The sequence below is a fragment of the Hipposideros armiger genome, unplaced genomic scaffold, assembly GCF_001890085.2.
Source record: "Hipposideros armiger isolate ML-2016 unplaced genomic scaffold, ASM189008v1 scaffold_110, whole genome shotgun sequence".
NCBI classification, from domain to species: domain Eukaryota; kingdom Metazoa; phylum Chordata; class Mammalia; order Chiroptera; family Hipposideridae; genus Hipposideros; species Hipposideros armiger.
In genome coordinates, this window is record NW_017731460.1 from 1,314,992 (window position 1) to 1,327,071 (window position 12,080).

Genomic DNA, 12,080 nt, shown 5'->3' on the forward strand with positions numbered 1-12,080 from the left:
GGCCTGTAGCGTTTATATGCATATGCCTATATCTATGTTATACTTGACTATATCCAAGTAGATGTAAGTTGTGAAATTGGGTGGAGACGATTCATGGCTACAGTCAAAAGTGTTTGTAAATTGTTCCACTTGTTCCTTTGTATATTTGGAGCAAAGCTTTTGCAGGGTAACTCCTCTCTAAGTGGAGACCACCCTCTCTTCCCGATTGCTCCCAGCATCTCTTGGGTGTCAAATGCCAGGGCCCTCCATCATCACCATTCTCAATTCTGTGTCCAGCTTTTGTATAGAGTTGAGGGTTCTGGGGGCATCTGTGAGTAGGTGAGGAAGCCAGATATTTTATTACATCTGAGAACTGCTCCCCTTCTTTGTTCTCTTCCTGGAACTTCCTGCACACACCCCACTCCCAGCCCTGCTTATCCAAGGATGCCCTGGGTACTGGAGCAGAGGTGAGGACAGGTGGAGGTTCCAGAAGCTTTCAAGAAACACATTTTATCCAGTAGCATCTTTGGGACATATGCGTCTTAGGTGACACTGGGGATTCTTCAGGGGTATGACTGACAAGAGTTACAGGTTGTTGGTGTAGGAGGGCTCTGATCTGAGTTCCTCTAGTGTGACCCCTCTAGAGAGAATCAGCACCCAGCCTGGGGGTCCATAGAGGGGCAAATCACAGGTCTGACACCTAATGTGGGAGTGGAGGGTGGGCCTAGGAGTGTGTGGGGGGTAGTGGCTGCAGTGGAAATGAAGGTGCCTCCGGGGTGGTTCGCTGATGATGGCTGCTGGGAGAGGCAGCATTGATCTGCCTGTACTGCTCCCTGCATAGTTACTCCAGGCTGGATTCAGGAGATTTTGGCAGTGTGACCAGTGGTGAGCTTTCTGTGCCTCTTGTACCTCTTCCTGACAGTAGCTGCCTGCCTTCTGCCACCCTGTCTCCTTTCTGCCTCCTGCGCAAGGAGGCCCTATCTGTGGTTGCCCCCGTCCTTGGTCATTTTTGTTTAGTGGGAGGTAATTGGTGAGGCCTGCTAGTTGAGAAAGCCCTGACAGGTATTCTCTCTCAGCACATCAGTCTGCCAGCAAATATTTGTTGAGCACTTATTTTGTGCTAGGCACTGTGATGGGTGCTGTACCAGGGAGAGTAGAAATATGAGTGGGATCCCTGCTGTCAAGAAATGTAATCTTCCTCGGGAGATGGGGCAGAGATGGGGGAAGGGCCAGGTCAGGGGATGTGAAGTATCAGAACACGGAGGTGTGTATGTAACAGGGACACACACAGGCCCTCCTTAGCTCTAACCTGGAACAAGGCTGTGGAGGATGGATAAGGGGAGGTGGGTACTGAGGAGGAGAGGGCCAGCTGAGAGTCAAGGTGCCAGGCAGAGCCAGGTGTGTGAGTGGGAAGGGGAGGAGTGAAAAAGTTGGAGACCACAGACAAGGACCCACTTTGCCAAGGATGGATGGGTTGTCCTTAACTTCTTGGATGAGACGTCAGCTTGGGTGTTGGTTTGAGTTTGGTGGACTTAAGACAGGTACAGTTTGAGGGGCAGACTACAGTGGGACGATGCTTAACCACAGACTTGGTTCTAGGCTCTGCCTGGCTAGTAACATAACTTGACCTTGGATAAGTAACCTCCCTTAGTGTCCCTACTGGTCAGTGGTGGTGGCTCCAAGAACTTTTTCCACATCTAATTCTAGACTAAGCATTGGCACTTGACTCCCTTCCTGCTCCCAGAAGGAGGTGCTATTGCAGGGGCTGTGTCTATTCTTCCTCTTTGCCAGCCCAAGGGGCCCCCCTTTCAGGTGACCCTGGGGGCTGTTGGGAGGACAGATGGCCTGGGAAGAGTTTCCAGTAGGCTCCAGATTGACCCTCTTGCTTCATTCCCTTGTCCTGATGGCTTGGGCCGTGGGGACTGGGACGGAGAACTGGGGGAGCCCTTTGCTGCCCACCCCACCCCTGCTGCCTGGCCGCCAGCCTGGCTCCCGGAGCTGGGCGGGTACATAGCTGGAGCTCAGCCGTGCGCATCTTGATAAGGAGAATGCTCCTTCCAGGACTCTGGGGGTGAGGGCTGGGGCTCTGGGGCAGACAGACACACAAGGAACAGGCACACAGAGAGTACACTGGAACACCCAGAAGCCAACTGAGGGACATCCACCTGGCACCAGTCTCCCCAGTACCCTCTGACCCCCACAGGGAGCCCCAGTGACAGAGGCCCCTTTCTGGGGGCAGTGCAGACCCTTTTCTGCTCAGAGGAAATGCTGCTTCATCTATAACTTGCTTTGGGGCATTGGGGCCAGTTTCCCTCTCTGGGCCTCTTTTCCCATCTGTAAAAGTGAACCGAGTGGACAGAATCCCTGAGGTCTGACGGGCAGATTCCAGGTTATACAGGCCTGCCTCCCCTGCCCTGCCCTCGCCCCCATGCTTGTCTCAGAAGTGAGGTCCTTCCTATGTGCCCTGCTCTGCCTCCCACCCCGTGTGGGAGTCAGGCCCTGGTGCCCCCTCCCTCTCTTGTGTGTCTTTCTGTCCCAGGAAAAGCCAGTTCGCTGAGCTTGGTGCCTATGTGGACGGAAATGTGGAGAAATACTTTAATCACAGTTCTAACCTGTGTTTATAGAGCTCCTTTCTCCTGAAAGTATCCATTAACTTTGGAATAAATCTCCTGCTCTTTGCTTTACCACTTTTTTTTTTTCTGTAATTATATTCAGTAAATTACTATTATCCAAATTGCGCCAGGGAAAGAGACAGAGTGAGAGAGAACTTCTAAACGACTGGAGGAGGCTGCCTAGGAAAACACAGGGTTCCCAGGCCAGGACGATAGGAATTAGAATGGGCTAGAAAGTTTTCCTTTTATTTGGCCTGGCATTATCCCTTTGAAATGAGATCAATTTCAAGTTGGGCTTCCAAGCCCCCGCCCCACCCCTCTGTCGGCCCCTCGGCCTGGCCTCCCTGCTCCTCGGAGCTCCTCCTTGGAGGTGAGGAAGGGGTGATAATGTGCAGTTTGCCTCTTGCTGGCGCCAGCCGGCTGCGCTGTTTATCTGGCTGCCGGGGGATCTGGGCAATTAGGCTCAGCCGGCCTTAAAGTGCCAGGAGCTCCTTTTCTGCGTCTCCCACCCTGGGGTCTGGGGTTGAGCCTTCGGGTTCTGGAGGTGGAGGGGACTAGAGCACGGGAGGCCCCCTCCCCACCCACAGCCAACCCTTGGTAGGGTGGAAACTGGGAGGCCCAGGGAAGCGAGTGAGCCTTTCCTAATAAGCAAGATGCTGGTCTGTGAGGATGGGGGTGGAAGGTGATGTCCCAAACCGAAACTACCAGGCGCTGGGAGAGGCTGGGAACTCTGCTGGCTTTAGAATTGGGGTCTAGATCTCAGAAGGCTAAGTACCCCCTGGGGGCCAACCAGAGGCAGTTTGGGCCAGTTGAACTCAGCATTAGCCTTCTGGTACACTCAACCCCTGGCTGACTGCTCTCACTTCTGGAGGAAGTTGGAGGAGATTCCTGAAGTTGGTGCCTGAGGCTGGATGTCTGAGGGGACTGGAGTTTCTGATGTCTCTCTCCCTCTTTTTCTCCCTCTCTCTCTCCCTTCCACTCTCTCCCTTTCTCTCTCTGCCTTCCTCTCTCTCCCTTGACTACCACCATGTTCATTTCTTTCAGAGGGGCCTGCAGGGCTCTAGGAGTTGCCCCCTTAAAGTTTAGAGCACATAAGTTATTTTAAAATCAACACAACTTTTCCAAGTAGTAAGATAACTTCTAAGAGGGGAGTGAACAGAAGGTCTGGAGGCAGCTCACATTTTTCTTATGACCTTTTGTCTCACACACTAGCGTCCCACCTGAGTGCCCACCTTGCCTACCTGACTTAATGTCCTCTGGCTTCATCCATTCTCCCTGTGGAATAGAGGTACCAGGTAAAGGTTACCCAGTATCTTTTGTAGCAGCATTATTCCTATTAGCACCAAAGTGGAAACCCAGATATCCATTAGCTGATGAATGAATGGATAAATGCGGGAGACAGGCTCCCACAAGTCCAGGGGTTCCCTTAGGTGGAGACGGAGTCAGCAAGAAAAGAACGCGGAGACAGAGAAGCGCTTTTCAAGCATTCCTGTCCTTTTTATACTGGGCAGGTAACTATTTATGTCATTAAGCTGTTTTTCCCAAAGTTGTTTTTCCACGTTTAAACCTTTACCCATTAGGAAATTGTTTTCTACATAGTTTCAATGTTCCTTCCTTCCCAGGGTCTATTTTCTTTAGAAGTTTGTTTTTCTCCGAATTTTACTTCCTCACGATATTTCTTTTGCAGGGTACAGCTGGATCTGTTCTTCACTAATGACTAACTTATCCTAACTATGTATCAATTTCTTCCACTAATGGCCAGAGCTGAGTTCCTGCCTTGGCACTTAAAGGATGTTTACTACTTAGCAACTATTTCATACACTACTGGCTAAACAGGATCTTTAAGAATTATAAGGTGCATAACTTGTCTATCATTAAGAATCTATCATTAAGAAACTAACAGTAAAACAGAATTATCGTAATATGTCCAAAACTCACTTATTTAAAGAAAATAAAACAATCAATATAAGAAGGGGTGTCAGATCTTTATCCTACTGGGGGCATCCAAAGGGGAATTTAAATTTTTCAAAACATAAAGCAGTATCTGTTTCTCAGCCAGAGCTTCAGGATTTGTCACAATAGCAGTGTGATAGGCCATATCAGATACTGAGGTGCAGCCGGCTCCCAACAGATAAACAAAATGTTTCTTTTCAGTGGAATATCATTCAGCCATAAGAAAAGAATGACACTCTAATACATGCTACAACATAGATGAACCTTGAAAACCTTATGCTAAGAGAAAGGAGCCAGACACAAAGGCAACATTATATGACTCCATATGTGTGAAATGTCCAGAATAGGCAAATCCATACAGACAGAAAGAACATGTGTGGCTCCCTAGGGTTTGGGGGGTTGGGGGAAATAGACTGACTGCTAATGAGGACAGGGTTTCTTTTGGGGTGATGAAAACGTCCTATAATTAGATGATGGTGTTGCTCTCACAGCTCTGAATATACTACAAACCACTGACTTGTACACTTCAAAAGAGCGAATCTTAGAGTATGGGAATGATGACTCAAATTTTATTTTAAAAGGGTGACTTGGTATTGGCCCTCAACTGGCCTCCCCCTTTGTTTAGTTGAAATAGAATTACATCTGTCTTCCTGTGTGGCCTTGGGCAGGGCCTTTACCTCCTCAGCTGCCCCATGGGTTAAAAGAAGAAGTTGAATTGGGTGAACCCCAGAAAGCTGATTTGGGCAAACCTCTGACATTCTAAATCCTTGTGTTGAGGGTGAAATGTATGGGCCCTCATACTTTTTTACTTGCCTAGAATGGAAGTTAGCGATTAGCTTCCAGTCTCCCCACAGTGATTAAACAGCTCTAGGCAAACCTTTTTGATGAAGCAAATGGGGGCCTGGGAAGGCGCTCCTAAGAGCTTTGCAGTTCCTCACTAACTGGTACGTCTGACATTTCAAGTTGGTAGATTTGCTTTCTGTGTCACTCATGACATTAGAACCCACCCCTCCACCTCCCACCCAGCTCAGGTGAGGCCATGGCTAGTGTGTGTTACGATTCTGAGGCCTAGGCGGCACCTGTTAGGGGGCACTTCATGAGCCCTTCTCCGTCTCCTCCTTTTGGGTCCCAGGTAAGCGGCTACTGAAGGAGATGCTAAGGTTGATGACAGTGGCTTGACTCCAGCTACCACTGTCCATTGCTGCCAAGTTTCACTTTTGAGGATAGATCTGGGGGGCTGATGTCCAGAGCTCCCCACCTTGTGTGGCCTGGGCCTCAGCCAGTCCGATTTTGCCAAAGGAACCCTAACAAAGGAATTGTGGGACTCCTGATAAGTTAGTGGGGGGGAGTGGAAAGGGCACGAGGCTGGGGGTCAGGAGACGGGGGCGTCTGGTTCTGGCTTTGTAACCAGTTCTCTGTCTGGCCTTGAGGGAGTCACTTCTGTCCCCGCCTCAGCCTTCTCTGTACAGTGGGAGTGCTGGCCTCAATTCTCCTTCCCTGTGGAGCTCTAGCCCTACCTGTGTTTTGCCTCTTGTTCTGAGAGGCTATTCCTCACTCAAGTCTGGTGTCTAGCCCTTCCAAGGCCTGAGGACCAGTAGATAAGTTCACTCCTATGGAAGGCAAGTAGCTCCCCTCCTTGAGTCTTGTTTGAGGTCTCCCGCGGATCACCCCTTTGGCTCCCTCTTTCCCCACACCTTTTGTCTGCAGATGCCCTCAACTTTACCATTATCCTCATCACTATCATTTGTCTGCAAACGTTTACTGAGCACTTTCTGTGCATGCTAGATGTACTGGACCCAGCTGGGATGAAGGGGTGGAAGACGGGGTGCCTCTTGATTGCCTGTCTTGTTGGGGTGTAGAGCAAAGTCAGGCCTGGGCTGAAATCCCAGTTCCACCGTGGTTGGCGGGTGGACACTGAGCAAGTTCAGTTTCCTCATCTATAAAATGGGAATAATATTGGCCATCTTATTTGTTTTCTGAGAAAGGATGCATTCAAAATCGGTGCCCAGTGAGCATAATTAATCACTCTGTACCTTAAGGTCCAGGAGAATAAAATACAATAAATGAAACTGAAGATGCTTGGCGTGGAGAGAGACACAGGGTGGGCATTCAGCAAATGTTTGCTTCTCTCCAGTGGCTACTCCGTGATTCACTTTTCCTTCTGCCTGAATACTGTCCACAAAAGATCCCCTGTTCCTAGACCTCAGAGCCTTCACTTCGTTGAAGTAATTTCTGGCTGGAAAAGCCGGGGTGGAGAAGAAGAGCTGAAGCTGCACTGGGTGTATGAAGCAAAACAAATGCTCCTACAACTAATTGTGCCTTATTATAATTGCGAAAAACACTTATTACCCCTTGTGTCATTACTGATACCTGCCTAATAATAGTGATTACCACTTTACTACCACTGAGAGTTTGTTTTAGTTTGCGATTTGATGGTGTTTAGTTTCATTTAGGGAAAATGAAGGGTCATTTCATTCATGCAAATTGTTACTTAGTTTAGCAAATTGTTACTTCCCCTACAGCAAGAGACTAAGGAATTCTTCTGAAGACAAAGTATATGTTTTTAAGGAGGAGTATTTTAGGCAAATGAAAGGAAACCAAAAGAAAAATACCATAGACAATAAGGAATCACAGAGGGTCTGAGCTGGAAGGCAAGTAGAGAGTTTATGTCCACCCCTTCTCTTTACAAAGCGGGAGGCTGAGGCCGAGGGATGGAGGTGACTGGTTTCAGGACTCCCGTCTAGGTGGCTGGGCTTGGTGGCTTCCTGGGTCTCAGCTAACCTTGCCCTCCGTCTTGCCCCAAAGAATGCTGGTGCTCATGCAGCTTGTCTGGAAACGAGCTTCTGTGTCTGGGCCTCTGCATTCACAGTTCTGACTAGAGTTGCCAAATTTAGCAAATAAAAATACAGAATGCCCAGTTAAGTTTGAATTTCAGGTAAATGGCATATACTTTTTTAGTATGAGTATGTTCCAAGAATTATAAAGGATATACTTGTATACGAAAAAATTATGCCATGTATATCCACAATTCAAATTTAACTGAGCATCTGGTATTTATTTATTTTTTTTCAGGTAACTCTGGTTCTGACTTTCTCTGCACCTGAATGTCTCTTGTTATAATAATAATAATAATAATAATAATAATAATAATAATAATAATAATATACTGTTTGTGGAGGTATTTTTTCCACACTACCAAGAGCGGTAGTAAGCATTTTATATACATTATCTTCTTTTGCCCTCTTGGTAAACCTGGGAGGGCCATATGCTTATTGTCCCCATTTTAAAACTTGAGGTAACAGGCTCAGAGAGGTGCAGTAAAGCCTGAGGTCACACATCCAAGGTGGCAGAGCAAGGATTGATCCCAGGTCTGGATCCTAGGTCTGGACCCCAGGTCTGCGGCCTTACTGTTGGGCCATGATGGATTTGAGTAGCAGAGGTGATGGGAGAAAAGGAGGGCGTGATGGGAGAAAAGGAGGGCGTCCTGGGGGCTGGGTTTATTAGTGGAGGAAACCAATAATCAAAAGCATGCAGAGCCCCCAGGTATGAACTCCCACCCTGGTTGTGACATGCTGTCTCCTGTCTTGCAGAATCACCACCACCCCCCTACTCTCGGCTGTCTCCTCGCGACGAGTACAAGCCACTGGGTAAGTGTGTCCTCCTACTGACCCTTGGGGAGGTGTGTCCATCCTGGGCTCCCCTTCAGTCCAGCGCCCTGTGCCTGCCTGCCCAGCCTCAGTGCTGAAGGGCTGGAGGGGAGGGCGGGGGGTGGGGGGGGGGGGAGCTAGCCGGCCTGGTTGCCTTTGAAATGGGGTGAAGTTTTCCAAACACACCCTCTGTTGGGCCCAAGCAGACCAGCCTCTGCAACAGGCTATTTACATCTTGAAATTCCTCAGCTCATCATTAACCTCTCTGTGACCTTTAAACATGGGCCTGTGGCAGATGAATGGGTTTCGACTTAAGCATCTCATTGGAGGTGGGTTGGTGTTTGTCTCTTTTCCTTTCTCTCCCTCCCTAGTCTTAGATTGTTCTCCGTTAGTGTGTATTAATTAGTACCATGATAAATAGGTTGAGCAAGAAGTCTCTGTTCAGAGGAACTAAATGTTTTCCCCCTTTTTAAGCCAAGCAGGTCACCTGGGCGGGAGCAGTTGGAACGATTAGCGGAGGTGGGAATGTCATTTTCGACAGGTCCCATTCAGAAGTAGAACGTGCTTTCTGTAAAACCTTGGGGCTAGACGAACAGCTCATGTTCAGGAGCAGATGCACGAGGTTTGAAAAATAGAGATGGCTTGTTTCCTGGCCCTCTTGTTTTCTCCAGTGGAGAATCCTGGTGGTGGGCTGAGTTAGTTTGGCCTCAGTAGTACCAGGTAGCGGCTTTGTGACCCAGGCAGTTCCCGTGGGACTCAAAAGTCAGATGGCGTGGCAGTGATGCTAACACATTCCATCAAGTGACCACAAAAAGTGGGTTTTGTTTTGTTTTTGGTAAGGGCCTCTTCCCAGTAGCGTGTGTCAGCATCATCTGGGAGGTCCCTTCTAAGTGTTGTCGACTCTCAGGCACCCAGTTCAGTTTTCCTTCCAGGCCCCCCTGTGGAGTCAGAAATGCCTACCAGGTCCCTCCAGGACTTTGACCTCCTCAGTCTAGGAGGACAGACGCTGTCCTATGACAGTGTGTGAGCCAGTGGCTTAACGATGACGACTCCCTCATTGTTTTTCCCGATGTATGGTCGTCCCTGGATAGAGGAGCTTTATTTAGTTCTCTGGGGAATTGGAGAGGTCATCTAGTGGGACCATATCACTTCACAGATGAGGAATCAGAATGAGGGACAAGGGAGGTCCCCCCAGCTAACGAGCAGCAGGGTTGAGGTGGAAACCCAGAGCAATCCCTCATTCAGTGTTTGGTTCTCCATCCTTCCCTCACAGGCCTGCCTCAGCATTTCTTAAGTCAGCATAGTTCCACTAGTCACTTAGCAGATCCCTGGTTCCATTAGAGGAAAAAATAAAAATTAAAAAAAAGAATACCTTCGAAGTTCTTAGTAAATGTAGTACCTCAGTTTGAATGTCAAAGATCATTGCCCTGAAGAATTGTGGGTCAGCCTGTGATAACGCAGCAAAAATCCAGACACTGTGCAGCCCTGCAGAGTGACCATTTGGAAATCAACAGGTGTCCTGGTTATTTTATGAATGGGACAACTGAGGCCTAGAAAGAAGAAATGACATTTGCTGGTGGTCATATAGCTCAGGCGTCTGCAACTACAGCCCACCATCTGTTTTTGTATGGCTCGTGAGCTAAGAAGGATTTTTACTTTCTTAGATGGTTAAAAAATCAAGAATATTTCATGACATGTGACAATTATATGACATTCAAATTTCAGTGTCTGTAATAAAGTTCTACTGGAACATAGCCATGGTCACTCGTTTCCATATTGTCTGTGGCTGCTCCCATCCGCCTCCACTGGGACAGAGTTGAATAATTGCAACAGAGATTATATGGCTTGCGAGGCTGAAAATAATTATGGTTGAGGGTCCTTTGCAAAAAAAGTTGGTGACTCCTGATTTTGCTAAGAGTGGAAGTAGGAAGGACTTGAACCTGGGGCTTCAGCTTCCAGACGGGGTCCCTTCTTGGGGCTTAAGCAGTGGTCAAGGTAGGGAGTGTTCTTTTTTTGTTAACAGCCCATAGAAACTTCAGATTTTGAGGGCTTCGCTAGAAGCACCAACCTGTGAGGGTTTGGAGAGTGCATGGTAGGGACTTACTAGCTGTGAAAGGTGGAAACTGCCTGTTGTCCCCGCACCCGGCAACCTTACAAAGCTGCCTGTATTGGCTCCACAGTGGCTCACTGAGAAGTAGGGTTCAGCCTGTGATGTTGCTACTTCAAACGAGAAGTGGCAGTGATACTGGGGACGCTGACCACTTTGGGAACATTAGTTATTAAAAGCAGCAATCTTTTAAGAAGTTCCCACTGAGACATTGAGGTTGTTATTATTTTTTTTAAGAGATTTTCCATCTGTCCTTATTTTCCTCCAAACACATTTTACCAGCAGATAACTTTTCGGTGCCCTGATAAATAGTCTGAGTTATTTTTTTGTATTATTTTCTTTTCCTTGCATTGTTGCTTTCTCATAAACAAAAAGTCAGTTCACTTCTAAGCCTCAGTGATCACATGAGACCAAAAAACAAAATAAAACCCAGAACACCCAGTCAGCATCTGGCAAGTGGAAAATGAAGGGGGGAAAAAAAAAAGGCCAAATTGGTTAATGTTTCATCTTCCCGCTCCCTACGCCATGTGGTATGGTAAAAGGAGGAAAAAAAATCCTGCAGGATGGAATGGAATTCTAGCTAGCGAGGGCCTAGACTAACGGTTTTTGCCCCAGGAATCCCCAGCTTGGGGTGCCTCTCTAGAGCCAGGTGGGACCTGCTGAGCCAGACCTGGGCTGTGCTGGGTGAGAACCTGATGAGAATGCTGCAGGCCTCACGGAACATGCCTTCTGACTCCTGGACAGGCCTGTCCCTTAACAGGAACAACAACACCCCATGGCTGGTAGCAGGAGGCACGGGCCCAGGAAAAGTTTTCCAAGTTGGCCTGCCCCGAAAGGCATCAGCTTGTCAAGCTAGCAGCTCAGCGTTCAAGAAAAAAAAACCCTGCAAAAGCTTTTCCTGTTCCCATCTAACTGCACTGCAGAGAGGGGAAAACAAATAATGCACGCCATATGAAGTACTTAAAACTACTTACAAAAAATAAACGCCTTAAAAAAAAAAAAACAGTCCAGGCATGGAAAGTTGCTCTGTGAGCAGGTTTAGATGTTAGGGAGTGGAGGAGGGGCGAGAGAAAAAAAGTTAATCTGGGAGCAAATGCTTGAGCCCTTAATTAGAGGGGTGTAAGCGGGACAGAGTGAGGATGGCTAGTAACTTGTTAAAACAGAGTTTCCCCAGCTCCAGCGGGAGGAAGGAAGGAAGGAAGGAAGCAAGAAGGAACAACTTCAAGAATTTTAATGGTTGTAATTAAGTACAGCAACTATGAATTGTTTAGGGGCTTAATTTAACCTTACCCAAGGAGGCTCCAAGTTGCTACTTGCTCAGTCCCCTGAACTTGGGTTATTTCTGTGGTCAGAGCAATTTCAACTTTTTCAGGTGCCAGGGCTGCAGCAGTCAGCATTTTCCAGAAGAGTTCCAGGGCTGGCTGGCCTGGTCTTTTACGATCATGGGACGGGGTTACAGAGTGGCATCAGAAAGTTGGGAGGAACATGCTGCCTTTTGCAAGCACTTGTGTGCACACATGTGCACATGCATATACACGTGCACACACACAGATGCATGAGAAAGCAGGAAAGGGAGGCCCCTGCCCCAGCCAACTAAGTTAAGTTCTCTTTCTCTTTTCTCCCATAGATCTATCTGATTCCACATTGTCTTACACTGAAACGGAGGCCACCAACTCCCTCATCACTGCTCCTGGTGATTTCTCAGGTTGGCATTTTTTTTTCTCTGCACGTTGCTGTTGTGGTGGACTTTACAGAAGGGGGCAGGTGGGGGTGGTCCTTGAT

General features: G+C 48.0%; 1 protein-coding gene across 2 annotated transcripts in view; it reads left to right on the plus strand.

Moving 5' to 3' along the window:
• Nucleotides 1-12,080, plus strand: part of SMAD6 (SMAD family member 6) — a 78,194-nt gene that overhangs the window by 3,276 nt on the left and 62,838 nt on the right. Inside the window, exons 2-3 of one of the 2 annotated variants that reach the window (XM_019647360.1) lie at nt 8,135-8,191; nt 11,926-12,003. In XM_019647360.1, coding sequence (XP_019502905.1) covers nt 8,135-8,191; nt 11,926-12,003 — 135 coding nt within the window. The remainder of the gene's footprint in view (nt 1-8,134; nt 8,192-11,925; nt 12,004-12,080) is intronic. The other variant, XM_019647361.1, reaches the window with a different exon arrangement.